The sequence below is a fragment of the Egretta garzetta genome, unplaced genomic scaffold (assembly GCF_000687185.1).
Source record: "Egretta garzetta isolate BGI_Z169 unplaced genomic scaffold, ASM68718v1 scaffold205, whole genome shotgun sequence".
Taxonomy (NCBI): domain Eukaryota; kingdom Metazoa; phylum Chordata; class Aves; order Pelecaniformes; family Ardeidae; genus Egretta; species Egretta garzetta.
This window is the reverse complement of record NW_009259713.1, coordinates 248,210-261,005: the sequence shown is the minus strand read 5'-3', so window position 1 is coordinate 261,005 and position 12,796 is coordinate 248,210. Positions and strand designations below refer to the sequence as shown.

General features: G+C 39.2%; 1 protein-coding gene across 2 annotated transcripts in view; it reads left to right on the top strand.

Annotated features, from left to right (window-relative positions):
- The first annotated feature begins 287 nt into the window (after window positions 1-287).
- The window catches only part of GLRA2 (glycine receptor alpha 2), a 132,234-nt gene continuing 119,725 nt past the window's right edge, over window positions 288-12,796 (top strand). For both annotated transcript variants that reach the window (XM_009639052.1, XM_009639051.2), the window contains exons 1-2: window positions 288-355; window positions 2,534-2,667. In XM_009639052.1, coding sequence (XP_009637347.1) covers window positions 288-355; window positions 2,534-2,667 — 202 coding nt within the window. The remainder of the gene's footprint in view (window positions 356-2,533; window positions 2,668-12,796) is intronic.

The window sequence follows — 12,796 nt, the reverse complement described above, 5'->3', positions numbered from 1 at the left end:
CCCCCCATCACCAAAAGCAAGGCGGGGGAACGACCAGGTCTGATGCTTTGTCTCTTTTGTGCTGGCTGCTGGAGATGAGCCTAGGCTTGACCTGACCATGATTCCAAGGACTGGCACTTCTTTTTTACCCCCAGTTTGTAGACATCCAGACCTTCTCTTCCTGATTGTCCAGAAAATTAAATTATTGCTGAATTTGGGAATCTAGGCAGCACCAGCTTACTTTTTCCCTGCATCTCTCTGGAACCGTTTCTGGGATATTTTCCAAATCATCACAGAAAGCAGGAGGAATGAACCGGCAGCTAGTGAAAATTTTGACAACCTTGTTTGCGTTTTTCTTAGAGACAAACCACTTCAGGTAGGTGATACGACTCTGTGTGGTGATTTTTGTCAAAAGGTTGTGGAAATCATAACTATAAAGATACTACGTCACATTAACCTAGTTTGTTTGCTATATTTGAGAGTATTTCATGTTCATTCTATATAGGCTATCCCTTTCACGCTCGGAGACTCGTTGCTTGGTAACAAACACAAAAAATAATAATCTCAAGTTTGGGCGATCTATTTTCCATTTCTCTGATTCCAAGACATCTTTTTTCACTGGGTATCAATATAGCTAAAAACGTTTTCTTCAGTTTTTCATACGAAATGCAAATTTTCTGCTCCCACTGGAGGTTGTTTGGGAAGTTGCTTTGGTTCCCCCCTCTTCAGGCTTTGGAAACGATTGAACCAGTTTTGTCAGGGATGTAGTTATTTGCAGTTAGAGAACCGGTCCTCTGATTTTGGGAAAACCCTGGATCAGATGAGTACTGTGCTCACTTAAAGTACCAGTACATACAATTGCTGTTTCTAATTTTTTTTTTTTAATGTTTCACAAGCTTTTGCTTCAGCTATTGACTTTTTGCAGTACAAAGCAAACAGGTCAGCCTTATTAACTATGCCACCGGTTTAGCTGGGATTCATTATTATACTGTACACTGTTGTGTATCTACATGTACACATATAAAGTGTTTTTATATGAGGAATGAGGTATATGTACAGTGACAGAGTGAAATAGCATTTATATTTGTGAGTCTGGGATCATAAGTGCAACTCATAACTAGTGGGCTCTGAACGAAAACAGAAGTAATTTGTACAGGAACATCCTAAATAAGTACAGTGAATGAATTGTCCAGTTTTTATTATCTTAGCTAAATGTTTTTAGTATTTAAGTGGAGAATACCATCTACTGTGGATTGAAAATTAAAGATATTTTGTAATGGTACCATGTCATTGACAAAAGCAAAAAGAAGCAATCACCTCCTGTAAATGGAACCTGAAAAAATGCAGGGAATCACACCAGGAGAATTTACTATCACCTTGCCTTTTAACAATTATTGTGCTTTTGTAAAGGGATTAAGGATTTGATATTTGCTTCCCATTTCAGATGCTCACATGTATATCTAATTTTTTTAAACTTGCCTATAGATACACAAAAAGCCTCCATGAAACACTCCTGAAACTGAGTGCTTCCCTTTGGGCAAATGTTTAAACAGAGAGTGTTTAAGAAGACACCGTCATAGGACTTCACTGATTGTGAAGTCATAGCTTCAATAAAGCTCAAAGATTGTGTTAAAACATAGATACAATTAAATTGGTTATTTAAGAATCAAGAAAATGCTTTATGATGAAATCTGTGCCTCTACACAACAAGTATAACCATCTTATTCTAGTTTCTTTTTCCCTCGGGAACAACCACGGGGAACTCCTAAATTCTCTTTCTCCGCAATATTTAATGTGCTTGCAATCTGTAATATGCTATGTACACAGTGCTTTGCATGCATGGTATGGTACCAGAAGTTTGTTCTTAAATCCTGAAAACAGAGATGTGTTCAAAGAGCTTGCATGTAAATACCAGCTGGTGATAAATTTTATTACTCAATGTTCATTGGAAAAAAAAAACCCTAAGATCAGATCTGACTGACTCTGGAACCCCTTTTCCCATGTGGGGGAAGAATCCAGACATTCACTATCATGATTTAAATCTTTGTTGGGTAGCATCTGTAAAAAATATTTTTTGCATCTATATGCTTCCCAACGTTAACAAACCCAATATTTTTCAGTCTTGCTAGGTGAGTGTTGACAGTTATTGTTCTGAAGTTTAAGACCACCTTAAACCAGTGTTAACATACAGTTTTAACAGTATACATGCAACTAAAGCAATGATATGAAGTAGGGTATCCAAGTCCCTGTAAGATTGTGCTACACATTAAGATGAAGAGTAAATTGAAGCTTCTAAAGTCTTAAAGCTGTAATAAATTTCTTTTTAAAGCTGAAGTTTTTTTCTGAATAGAAAATTGTGTTTATACTTATTACTTTAAGCTCTTTTTTATTTCTAGAATAAAGTTCTGATGAAAAACAGACTATATCTTTCTATAAAAATACTAATTGCTACATTCACTGAATTGAGACAGTTTTATTTCGTACTATAATTTCTCCATGACTTGAATACAATACAAGCTAAATATTAGCTAATGGTGGCTAATAATTTATTTAGGACGACTTTCTGTAAAGAACATGATTCAAGATCTGGAAAATCCCCCTCACAGACCCTGTCTCCTTCAGATTTTTTGGACAAATTGATGGGAAGGACATCGGGGTATGATGCTAGAATCAGACCAAATTTTAAAGGTAAGGTTTTTTTAAGTCTTCTGATTAATTAATTGGTTATGGTTTGGACAAATTATAGGTTTGAGGATTTTACCTCTTTTCAATAACTTCAGTTTTCCAGTATGATAGTGTCATGGAGATCAGTTGATCCATGGAGAGGAGTAGGAGAGCAGTGCAGGTAATAAGGGTCCAGAGCTTGAAACCCCTCTGTTCACATGACAATAATGTTCAGCTGCCAGAGGTTGCTTCTGAAGACCTTACTAATTCCATGTAGGAAATAGGATTCCAGGTTCACAGTAAAAGCGACTGAGATGAACTGTTCTTCAAATTTTTAAGCTGTGAAGACAGTATCTTCAACACTGCTGAGCTGTTGTCTCCTTTATGACAGTGTCTGAAGAAAAGGTCTATGCTTTTGTTCAGCTTGAAGAAAGTAAAACATTCTTCCCCAAAGTAGGGAGATAGGACTCAAGGTATGCACACAGCAGATTTTATCCTGCAAATGTTGACTGAATGATAAGAACCAATTCTGTTTGTCACTTCTGTGACTTCTCCCTTTTCTTCCAAAATTTGGACGGAGTTGTGGAGAGTCACCACCATTCCAGCACAAAGAAGGCTGTGGACTGGAGGCTTCTTTTGCAACCATTACTATTCACAGCAAGTTTCCCTTGCTGTAGTCCTGTAAATCCCTGTGGAAGTGAGCACGGCATGTCTTGTGGCTTTGAATAAAAGGAGTTGGGAGAAGAGTTTTCATTGCAAAATATTTAGCTTTTCTGGAGAACCCTATATTGCCACCAAAACTGGCTTTTCTATGCCAATTTAAAGCTCAGAATGTGCTTTGACTTTGAAAATTGATAAAATGCTTCCTTCCTTAACAAATCTGATGCCAACATACATTTGCACTCTGATCTATCACCTTTGGTCACCAAAATGTATGTTTTCCTGTATTGAGCCTTGGTAGCAGTGGTGTGAAAGTTGATAGCAACTGGAAAACACTTCTTAGCCAGTGAATGAACTGTTAGGAAAGAATAAGCTTGCATGTCAATGAGAAAAGTGTTTAATTAAATTTAGATCAAAGATCAGTTTCTTCTCTCTGTACCACATGTGCAAATTACAAGATTTGGAACAAAGTGCCTTTTTTGACTGCTTCCTATGCCTGAGTGAGAAGGAACCTAGCACGGCTTTCAGATCCAAAGGTTTGAAAGCTGACAAGTTAAAAACTCTCTAGTCAGGGAAGTCTTAAGTTTTAACTCCAGAATAGTTTCCAAAGCGCTTATCAGGTTCCTGAACTGGAGTCCGTATTAGCTTGTAGTAAGTAATGCTGCATTAGGCTTTCACATTCACTTTGTGCATTTGCCTGAGTATGAGCGAAGTTTTAGAGAATGCAAATGAAGGCAGAAATTGCCTGAACCGAGCAAGGTAGCAATCATTAAGAACTTATTCCTGCCCTTCATATGGGAGGGACACTAAAAGAAGACTTCTGCTTCATCTTTTGTAGCTCAGATAAAACCAGGAATAGTAGCAGTCCCTGTACGCAGGACAACTTAAAGACAGCTCTTTATTGGTCCCCAGCATGTGTCTAAAACCATTTCATGAAAAACACAGGAGGAGACAGATTCACAGCTTTGCTCTCCCGATGTTCAAGCGGGTAGAGCAGGTATGGTGTGTGTGACGTTGTGTGGTGCATGCTGAGCTGTTTGACAGACACTGCCCCCTTCCAAGTCCCATGGCTTGTTTGTGTTCCCAAAGGGAAGCTGCTGCCTGATGACACCTGTGAATCCTTAATGGCAAAGAATCTGCCATTTCTTATTTTTGATTTTTTTATTAAGTCACTTTCGAGAGCAGGACGGTACTTTGCAGCAGTTTGAACTGATAAACAGATCTTCAGTGTTTTTTGATAACTTCACATCTCTGAGCCCTCCCAGAGCAATCAGTCTTCTGGTGAGGGGTCTGAAAGGCTTTGTTATTCCTTGCTATGTTCCTTTGAAGGATATTTTGTATCTCAGCGTTCAGAACTAGAGTGTTAAGTCATGCAGTTTTGAACTTCACATCAGCAGTCAAAACCTTGTCAGCTGATAACGGTTTTTATTCATCATAGTGATACACACCCATGTTCTAGTTGCCCAAGTCCTGTTAACTTTTTTTAGAAATTGAAAATACCTATTGTTCTATATTGCATATTTTTTCCTTTTAAAGAATAAGAAATACAGCTGCAAAGAGGTCAAAATAGATTTAGCTTGCATGGAGTTAAGTATTGTAAATATATTTTTTATACTGAGTCTTTATTGTAACCATAACACAACTTGTTTCAGTTTCTAACATTCATTAATCTGTTTGAGATCTTTTTGGGGATATGGGCTATTGTACAATACTGATATTCTAAATCATATAAATGGATGGGTATAAGAAATGTTGAATGATTACCTAACTTACAACACTTTTTGTATTTTAAGGCAAGAACTGTTAACGATAAAAGTGGTCTGCAGGAACAATGGTTTAAACTAGGGATCTGCTATCTGGCTTTGCATGTAGTCTGGGGTTAATATTTGTTTCCTGTGTTTCACAAAGCCGTTGTGGATCAAGATAGTTGTGCCACTACTCATGCATTTGTCTAGCTTTTTCTGCTTTAGACCAGTTATGTAGCTTTCTCCTAGTCCACCATAGGCATTTTAAAGTGTCAGGGAAGTCCGATCTCATGAAAAGGCAACTGAGTAGAACCCATTTATCTTATACCACTTATTATACAATAATTAAATATACTTTTATGATTAATCTGAATTACTGGAAAATAGCAGCTATTTGATTAATTTGTGGAATAAAGGCTGCGCATTCTAAAGAGAGAGGAAAATGCTACTTACCGGAACAAGGTGTTTTATCCAGATAAAGCATCTAATCATGAGTTATTGCTTTTCTCTAACTTGCTCTTGTGAAAATTCAGGAAGATAGCGGGAGAGTAACAGGCGAATATGTAAATGTTTAGACATCAACAACAGGGTTTGGGGGTTGGGTTTTTTTTTTTTTTTTTACAGCAGTACTGTATACTGAAAGATCCTTTATTTTTTGTATATTTCTGTCTTATACAAACATTTGAAAGCAGAGGAGCAGATTTCTGGTTCTTCTTGACACACCAGGTGTTTGGATACAAGCACTGAGAGGGACTGTCCCCCTGATGAACAATCGGACAGAAGTGCCAGAGTGACACCTCTGAAAATTGCCTTTCTTTAATCACTGTCTGTCAAATACTTAATGCATACTTTTTCATCTTACACTTATCTTTTATTGAATTTGAATAAGCTAATAATCTGTGTAAGGACACAGAAGGGAATACTTTAAAATGTAAATATGAAGACTGCAATCTAATACTAATTGAAGTCCCTGAGAGTCTTTCTGTTGACAGCAAACATACGCATGTGGTCCTATGAGTTAACTTGTTGTTTCTTCTTCATTTATAACATCAGTCGAGCATGGTTTCTGTAAAATAATAAAAAGTGAAACCTGCATGATGTAATTTTTTTTTACCTTATTAATATTAATGTTATATTTTTAAATGATAAAAACCAGCAACAGCAAATCACAGTGGTGGCTTGTCCTTTCTCCACTGTTCTTTCCTTAACAAAACCAGAAATAGCAGCATAGGGCACCTGTGTTATAAAATTAGCCAAGAATATGCTTTCTTGCTGTTTGAAACCAGGGATGGTGAAGTGGTATCTTAGATTAGTGTATATTCAGCTCAGGTTCTCTCAGGAGCACTGCATGCAATCCTATGATACAAGGGATCAATCTTCAACTTAATCACAACATGAGACGTGGGACTAATGGAAAGTCAGCTTGAATTTAAAATTTCCTTGCAGGTGTTGACCTTCAGAGGTTGTCAAATTATTTCCACTTTTTAACACCTTCACCTTCTAAAACCACTTAAAATCTAAACATAAGCTAGAAATGATCCCATAGAGAAAACTATTTCTCTTTAGGCACAATGCCCTTTATGCCAAATACGTTAAGTTGTAGACTGCTGTTGTGCACTGGGTGGAGACAAGGGGAGTTTGTCACCAAGAGCTCCAGAAATGTGATATCCTTTGGTATAGAAAATGTTTGGAAAGAAGATGATAGTGATTTTCTTTTGTACTGCATTTCATTCTATGTTTTAAGTGCATTCTTTCCCATTAAGTCATTATTTGCCAAAGAATATTCTGATTTTTATGGAGTAACATGGAGGCATGCAGCAACAGTGCCTGTTAATGTTGCCCTCATCACTGGATGGTGCAATGCAGTGTGAATTAACTTGCTCAAAAGCTGCTGTTTCTGAACTCAGAGATGTCTTATTAGAGGAATACAGTTTGGGGGTGTAGCGACTGTAGTTGTAAAAGATTAGTCTGTGATTACAGTGGTGTAATGTCATTTTCATGCCGAGTCAGTGGGTTTATATCTGAATAATAAACACATGGACTAAGTAATTTACTGAAAATTAGCTTGACAACTGTTACAGGAAATGGCTTATGCACTTTAATACTTTAACTCCTTGGCAGCAAGGGTCAGTTTTTCCCATATGTTCAACCCCATTGCTTCCTTATTTGGCCCCTGAGTTGACCAGTAATGAAATGCTTGAAAAAGCATGAATGGAAACCACTGAATGACATTCAAGGGTGAAATTAATGGCATCAGGCTTAATAAATAAAAGCAGCTTCTATGTATGAGCTAAGAAGAGGCACTGTCTGCACAAGTCGACCTTAATCTAGACATGACACGTCACAATAAATACCTGTTGGAAAAACAACCTGTAAATACATATAAAAGTTGAGAAGCACACCTAAGATTGGTTGTGGGGCTGCAGTGATTTGTTCTCCGGTGGTTAATAACTTTCCTGAAGCCAGGCTTGAGTTGCTAACAACTATCGGCCATGAAGTCAGGTGTGGCGTGTATCCTGTACTGGGCTGTTTTCCACACAGTTTGAGCCTCAAAGAACCATGACCGATGGAGACTCAAATCCCATTCAGGCACAACAGCATGTAGTAAGGAAGAGCACACTATCAGTACATTCCTGTTGTAGGGCATGGGCTGAAGGTTCATTGTAGGAGGAGGGAGGCTATGTGGCCAGTTTTTGGATGTGGCCAGGCCATTGAACTCCCTAAATATAGCTTGTTTGAGATGTGCAAGCATTCAGTATTAGATAGGTATGCTTCTGGTTTATTTTCTGCCTTGAAACACATCCACAACTTTACGCTGCTTTTAGATGAAGCTGTGTACATACATGTCACTGCACAGTTAGATGCTGCATGAGAATCCTTACCCACGGGATATTGTGTTTGATTGGTTTTGTTTGATTTTACTTCAACTACAATATGTAGCTAAGGAAATGATGTTCAGCTCTGCCCTAAGTATGCACGTTTTCATGCAGAAACCTTTTCACCACAGTTATGCAAGGACCCTTTGAATTGTGTTTCTTTTAAATTTGCTGGTAAAGAGGGCTATGGAACTTGTCTTTCTGCCCATCCTTCTTTAATTCCAGGTTCTTTCCCAGAACGTGAGTAGGCTGGAGGAGTTGCATGGCCAGTTAGGTTATGTCTACGCTCCCAGACAAATGGGGCCACAGAGAAAACTCAAGCAGCCTCCCTGATTATCTGCACAGCTCATTCCCTGGATCTCTTTCTGAGCTTCCTGCAGCCAGCTCCCTCCAAAGTAAGTCAGAAAGGCTGCAAGCGTGCCGCAGTGTAAGCACAAGCCAACCAGTGCTGCATGGCATCCAAGCTGAGGATCTGTCCCTGGTCTTCTTTTATATTTAAAAGGTTAGCCACAGCAATCCATACCATGTTGGTGTGTTGCCTTTCTTCAGAACCAGTGATTTAATTAAGAGATGTCAATGGGTTTGGTTGTTGTCATGGAATATTGGTCTGGTGCTGCATAAACTGCCAAGGGAATTTATGAAAAACAAATGTCAAAGCAGAGCCAAAGATCTTTGATATGAAAGCAGGAGACACTATTGTTCTGACTGTGTTCCAATTTAATTGTATTGTTTTCATTACATCCAGTGCCATGTTTAGATTTAAATTTTCCATACAGTTGGAGCCAATGCCTCAGTGTCACTCATTAAATTGTATTTCGGCTGTCTTAGAAAACATGCAATTTATATATAGAATATATAAAACCATGTACACTTAATGTACTATAAATATACACATTTTTAAGCTGCAAATCTATTACATACGGTGATATAGTAATTAGGAATATGTATACATAAAGCAGAAATGTGCAGTTTTAGATAGACTCATTATCTTTTTTTCCCCTCTGGAAATATGAATATAAATCTCTGATTAAGTCATCAGAAAATGTATGTTTGATGGTTCAGCATCCAAATATGCATTTCACAATCTTTCACAGAAAAGAGTGATTTTAACAGTGTTCAGAGAAGAGCCCCCAAAATGATGCAGACGGTGTGGTACTGGGTCTGACACAGCTCTAAGATGAAGCTTATACAATGTTTGGTATAAATAGTGACCTGCCAATGTCATAAACACCAAGTCCATGGTTAAAATTAAAAATTTACAGAAATATAAAGGTTGTGATTCTGAAAGCATGCAAGACCTGAGCAGTGCAGTCCATGAGGGAGAAGTGATGTTCACCAAGCATTCAGTTATTTACAAGTAGGGATAAATTAGAGCAGCCTAGTGGCTTACCTGAACTGCGCAGCTACTAGCAGTCCTCAGGTATTGCAAGGGCATGAAGACACATTGATTCCTCCTTATGCCTCAGCTATATGTTAGCAGCTGGGAAGAGTGGAAGCATAAAGGCTTCATGAGCCAATAGAAGAAGGAAGCTTTTAAAACCGGATTTACACAGAATGAGTCCACAAATGAAAAAACAACCCCCTCCTGGAAATCCCCCATCCACCTGCTGTGTATAGCTGGCAGTGCATTAGTGTTTTCTTTTAAAGCTCCTCAGATTCTCTCAGTTCTGCTCCTGAGTGTGCCCAGAACTGCCCCAGGCTGCCTCGCTTAGCACCCACTTTACTCGTCAGCCAAATCCAGGCTCTCTGATGAGGTGCTGCTCCACCTCCATCTCCCTGTAGGGACCAGGTATCTCAGAGCCTGTCTTATATTCCACAGGAAAGGAATTCCTCTCAGGGTGGTTCTGTGATCACTTAAAAAAAAAACCAGAAAACCCTCACAAACACAAAAAAAGTGTCTATGGATGGCCTGCCTTTCTCTACAGTACATAGATCTTTGGTCTGGTTTCCCCTCAGCTTAAGGGGTTCAGTATCTGATCCAAAGGACTATAAATGATTCTGAATGGCCCATCTTGCAGCAAAGAATTCAAACTTCACTAAGCCAGGGAGAAAATGTAAGGGGAACATGGCTTTTCAACCTTGTGATGTAGGTGCTTGTCTGAGGGGGAAGAGTCTTTTCTCTTGACCACTTTGATGTGATGCACAGAAGTGACTGTTGCAGCCATTACCCCTTAGGGGCAGCTGACGTAACTGCTACAGAAAAAGTTGTAAGGACAGGGATTGGGAGCCAGCACTTCTCTCGTTTCTCTGACAATTGCCCTGACCACTAAGATACATGTGCGTGAGTGCACTTTCTTTTTTTCCAAATTTATCCTAAGTGCTTTGCTGCACAACTTGCTGGGTTCAGTAGGCTATCCACACCTATTAAATATTTTTAAAACTGACCATAGCTGCACTTTAGGATGAATCCCATCCCCTCTGAACAGGAGACAGTGAGAAATTTCCCACCCCAGTTCCCAAGAAACCCACAGCCTTGTAGCCTAGGAGGTGCAAGTTTGCATCCCTTCAATCTGAGGCAGGAGTAGAAGATCCTAGAAAGGACTCTTTCTGCATGAAATCTCTCAACACTTTCTTATGGGCCACAAATCTGGCTGGGTTTTAGAAGGAAAGGCTGAAATTCTTGAATACTTTTTCAAAGGAAGCTTATATGTGTTGACTTGGTGGAAAATGCTCTGAGCTGTGGATCCTGAGTGAGGTACCTCAACCTTGTTGAGAAGCAGAGTTTCAGAAGGGCCCCTAAAGGGCCTGTTCAAACTATTTGCTTTCTGCAAATGGTGCCCCACTGTGATGAAGCATCATGCTCTGCCCAAGGACTGTATGAGGCCCTTAGGGTTCCTCCACAAGGGCCTGGGTGTTATGCACCAAAGCGTCAGACACTGCAACTGCTTCTACCTGTCATGGGGCTGAGATTTTTTTTTGGCTATAACAAACAGTGGGCTGTCCAGGGAAGCACAGTAGTGGTACAATGCTCTCCTCCAAAAGCTAATAACCCCTACCTGTGTGTTTCTATGTGTCCAAAGCCCAGGACTGCGTGGAAGCAAGTGGGCATATCTGTGACAAGCTGAGTTGTGGGCTTGTTCCCTTAAAGAATAGTAACTGATAATCAATTGATACCCACGGCATGAACAAATTCATTCTTCCTCTGTCCTGGGAACACATCTATGTGTTATCTCCCTTGCTTTTGTACTTGGGGAAATATAGATGAGAAGAGGCTAAATGCTTTTTTTAAAGCAGCATAGTGAGTCAGGGAAAACCTAGGATTAAAATTTACCAGATCGATACTCATTATGTTATGCTGCCTCTAATGACTACATTCCCAATGTGTGCTGTCTTTATGTCTTCCTCTTAGGCTATAAAACTGTCTTATCAGGACGGGTCTTTCTTCTTGCACTGTTTACTCTGTCTAATAAAGAGTTAGTCCTAAATAATAAACAAGTAACAGTAACACTTTGGCTGGAATACTGCTATAAACTCTCACACTGCAATTTAAAGCAATTGTTGAAGACATGCATGCAGATTCCATGCATGGGGCCAAATTAGAAGCATATGTAAAACCACACGTGAAAGTAGCCTATTACCTATGCATAAAAACATGCACATACTGTCCCCAATGCCAAACTAAAATGCAGATGTGGCCACCCCATGTAAGGGTTTCAGACTGCAGCAATTTTCCTTTCCAGACAGTGATATCCCATCAGATGGAGTAGTGTGAGGTGTTAAAAGCCTTTGGTCAGTCTGGTTATAGGAGACATCCTAAAAATAAGCATCTGGGAGAATTTCACAGCTTTTTGGCTCTATACTCCTGAGAATAATTTTGCAGTTCTTTGGCTCCATACCCCTGAGAATTATGGTTTTGTCACACTTCTGAGGTGTGTTTTGTGTGTGATAAAGCACACAAACTCTGTTAAAATCAGGTTTTAACTCTTTTTTTTTTTTAATAATATAAAAACTCCAATGTATCAAAGTTATAAATAATTAGGAATAGATTCAATTCAGGCCAATAAGCTCCTCAGTGTGGGTATAGTCTCATTTGGATTACTTTGTACAAGACTCCACCTGAGCATGACTATTGGTGGTAGAAAGCAGAAAAAGACCATATGCCCTGACCCTGCAACATGCTTAATGTCAGCAGAGCTCTAAGCCTATGTGAAAGCCATGTGATGCTGCTCTCAGTAATGCAGTGGGCATCCTGCATCAAAGGGCTCATGATTTCCTTGCAACAGGTGGTTTGGTATTGATAAAAATGTTGGTTTATAAGATTCTTATTTTCTAGGCTGGTGAAGAGTTCTCATTCCCTCTCCCGTTCTTCCAGCCATTTTATACATAGGAAGAATGGATGACTGAAAAAAATGGCTGGTGAAAAACACCCAAGAAGTGCCTTAAGGATATCTTGGATTTAGAAGACAGATCCTTTGTGGTATTCAGGATGTGAGAGATCACACAGGATGTTCCCAAAGGGAGAGGGGATATGTGAAGGGGAGGGGATAGGAGACTGCGCTAAACATGCAACAGATCGGATGATGATCATTGAAGCTGAGAGTCAGGAGGGAGGAATTAATTTCAAAATAATATGCTGCACAGATTGTAGGGAAGTGAGCTGAACTATAAGGAGGTAAAAAATGGGAAGTTCCCAATAGCTGTAAAGTTTGAAAATAGAAGGAAAGTTTTATTAGTGCTAGATGTGGTGAGTATGCGTGTGTCTCTGACCAGTTGCAGATTGCCATCAGTACCAGCTCCTGACCATTTCTGTTGTCATTTGTCCCTCTGCCTGAGCCATACCATTTCTCAAAATCCCATTGTTCATCTGTGTCCCATGTATCATTTGGTATATAATTCCCTAGCATCCATAAATCAATGTCTGCTCAGCAATGC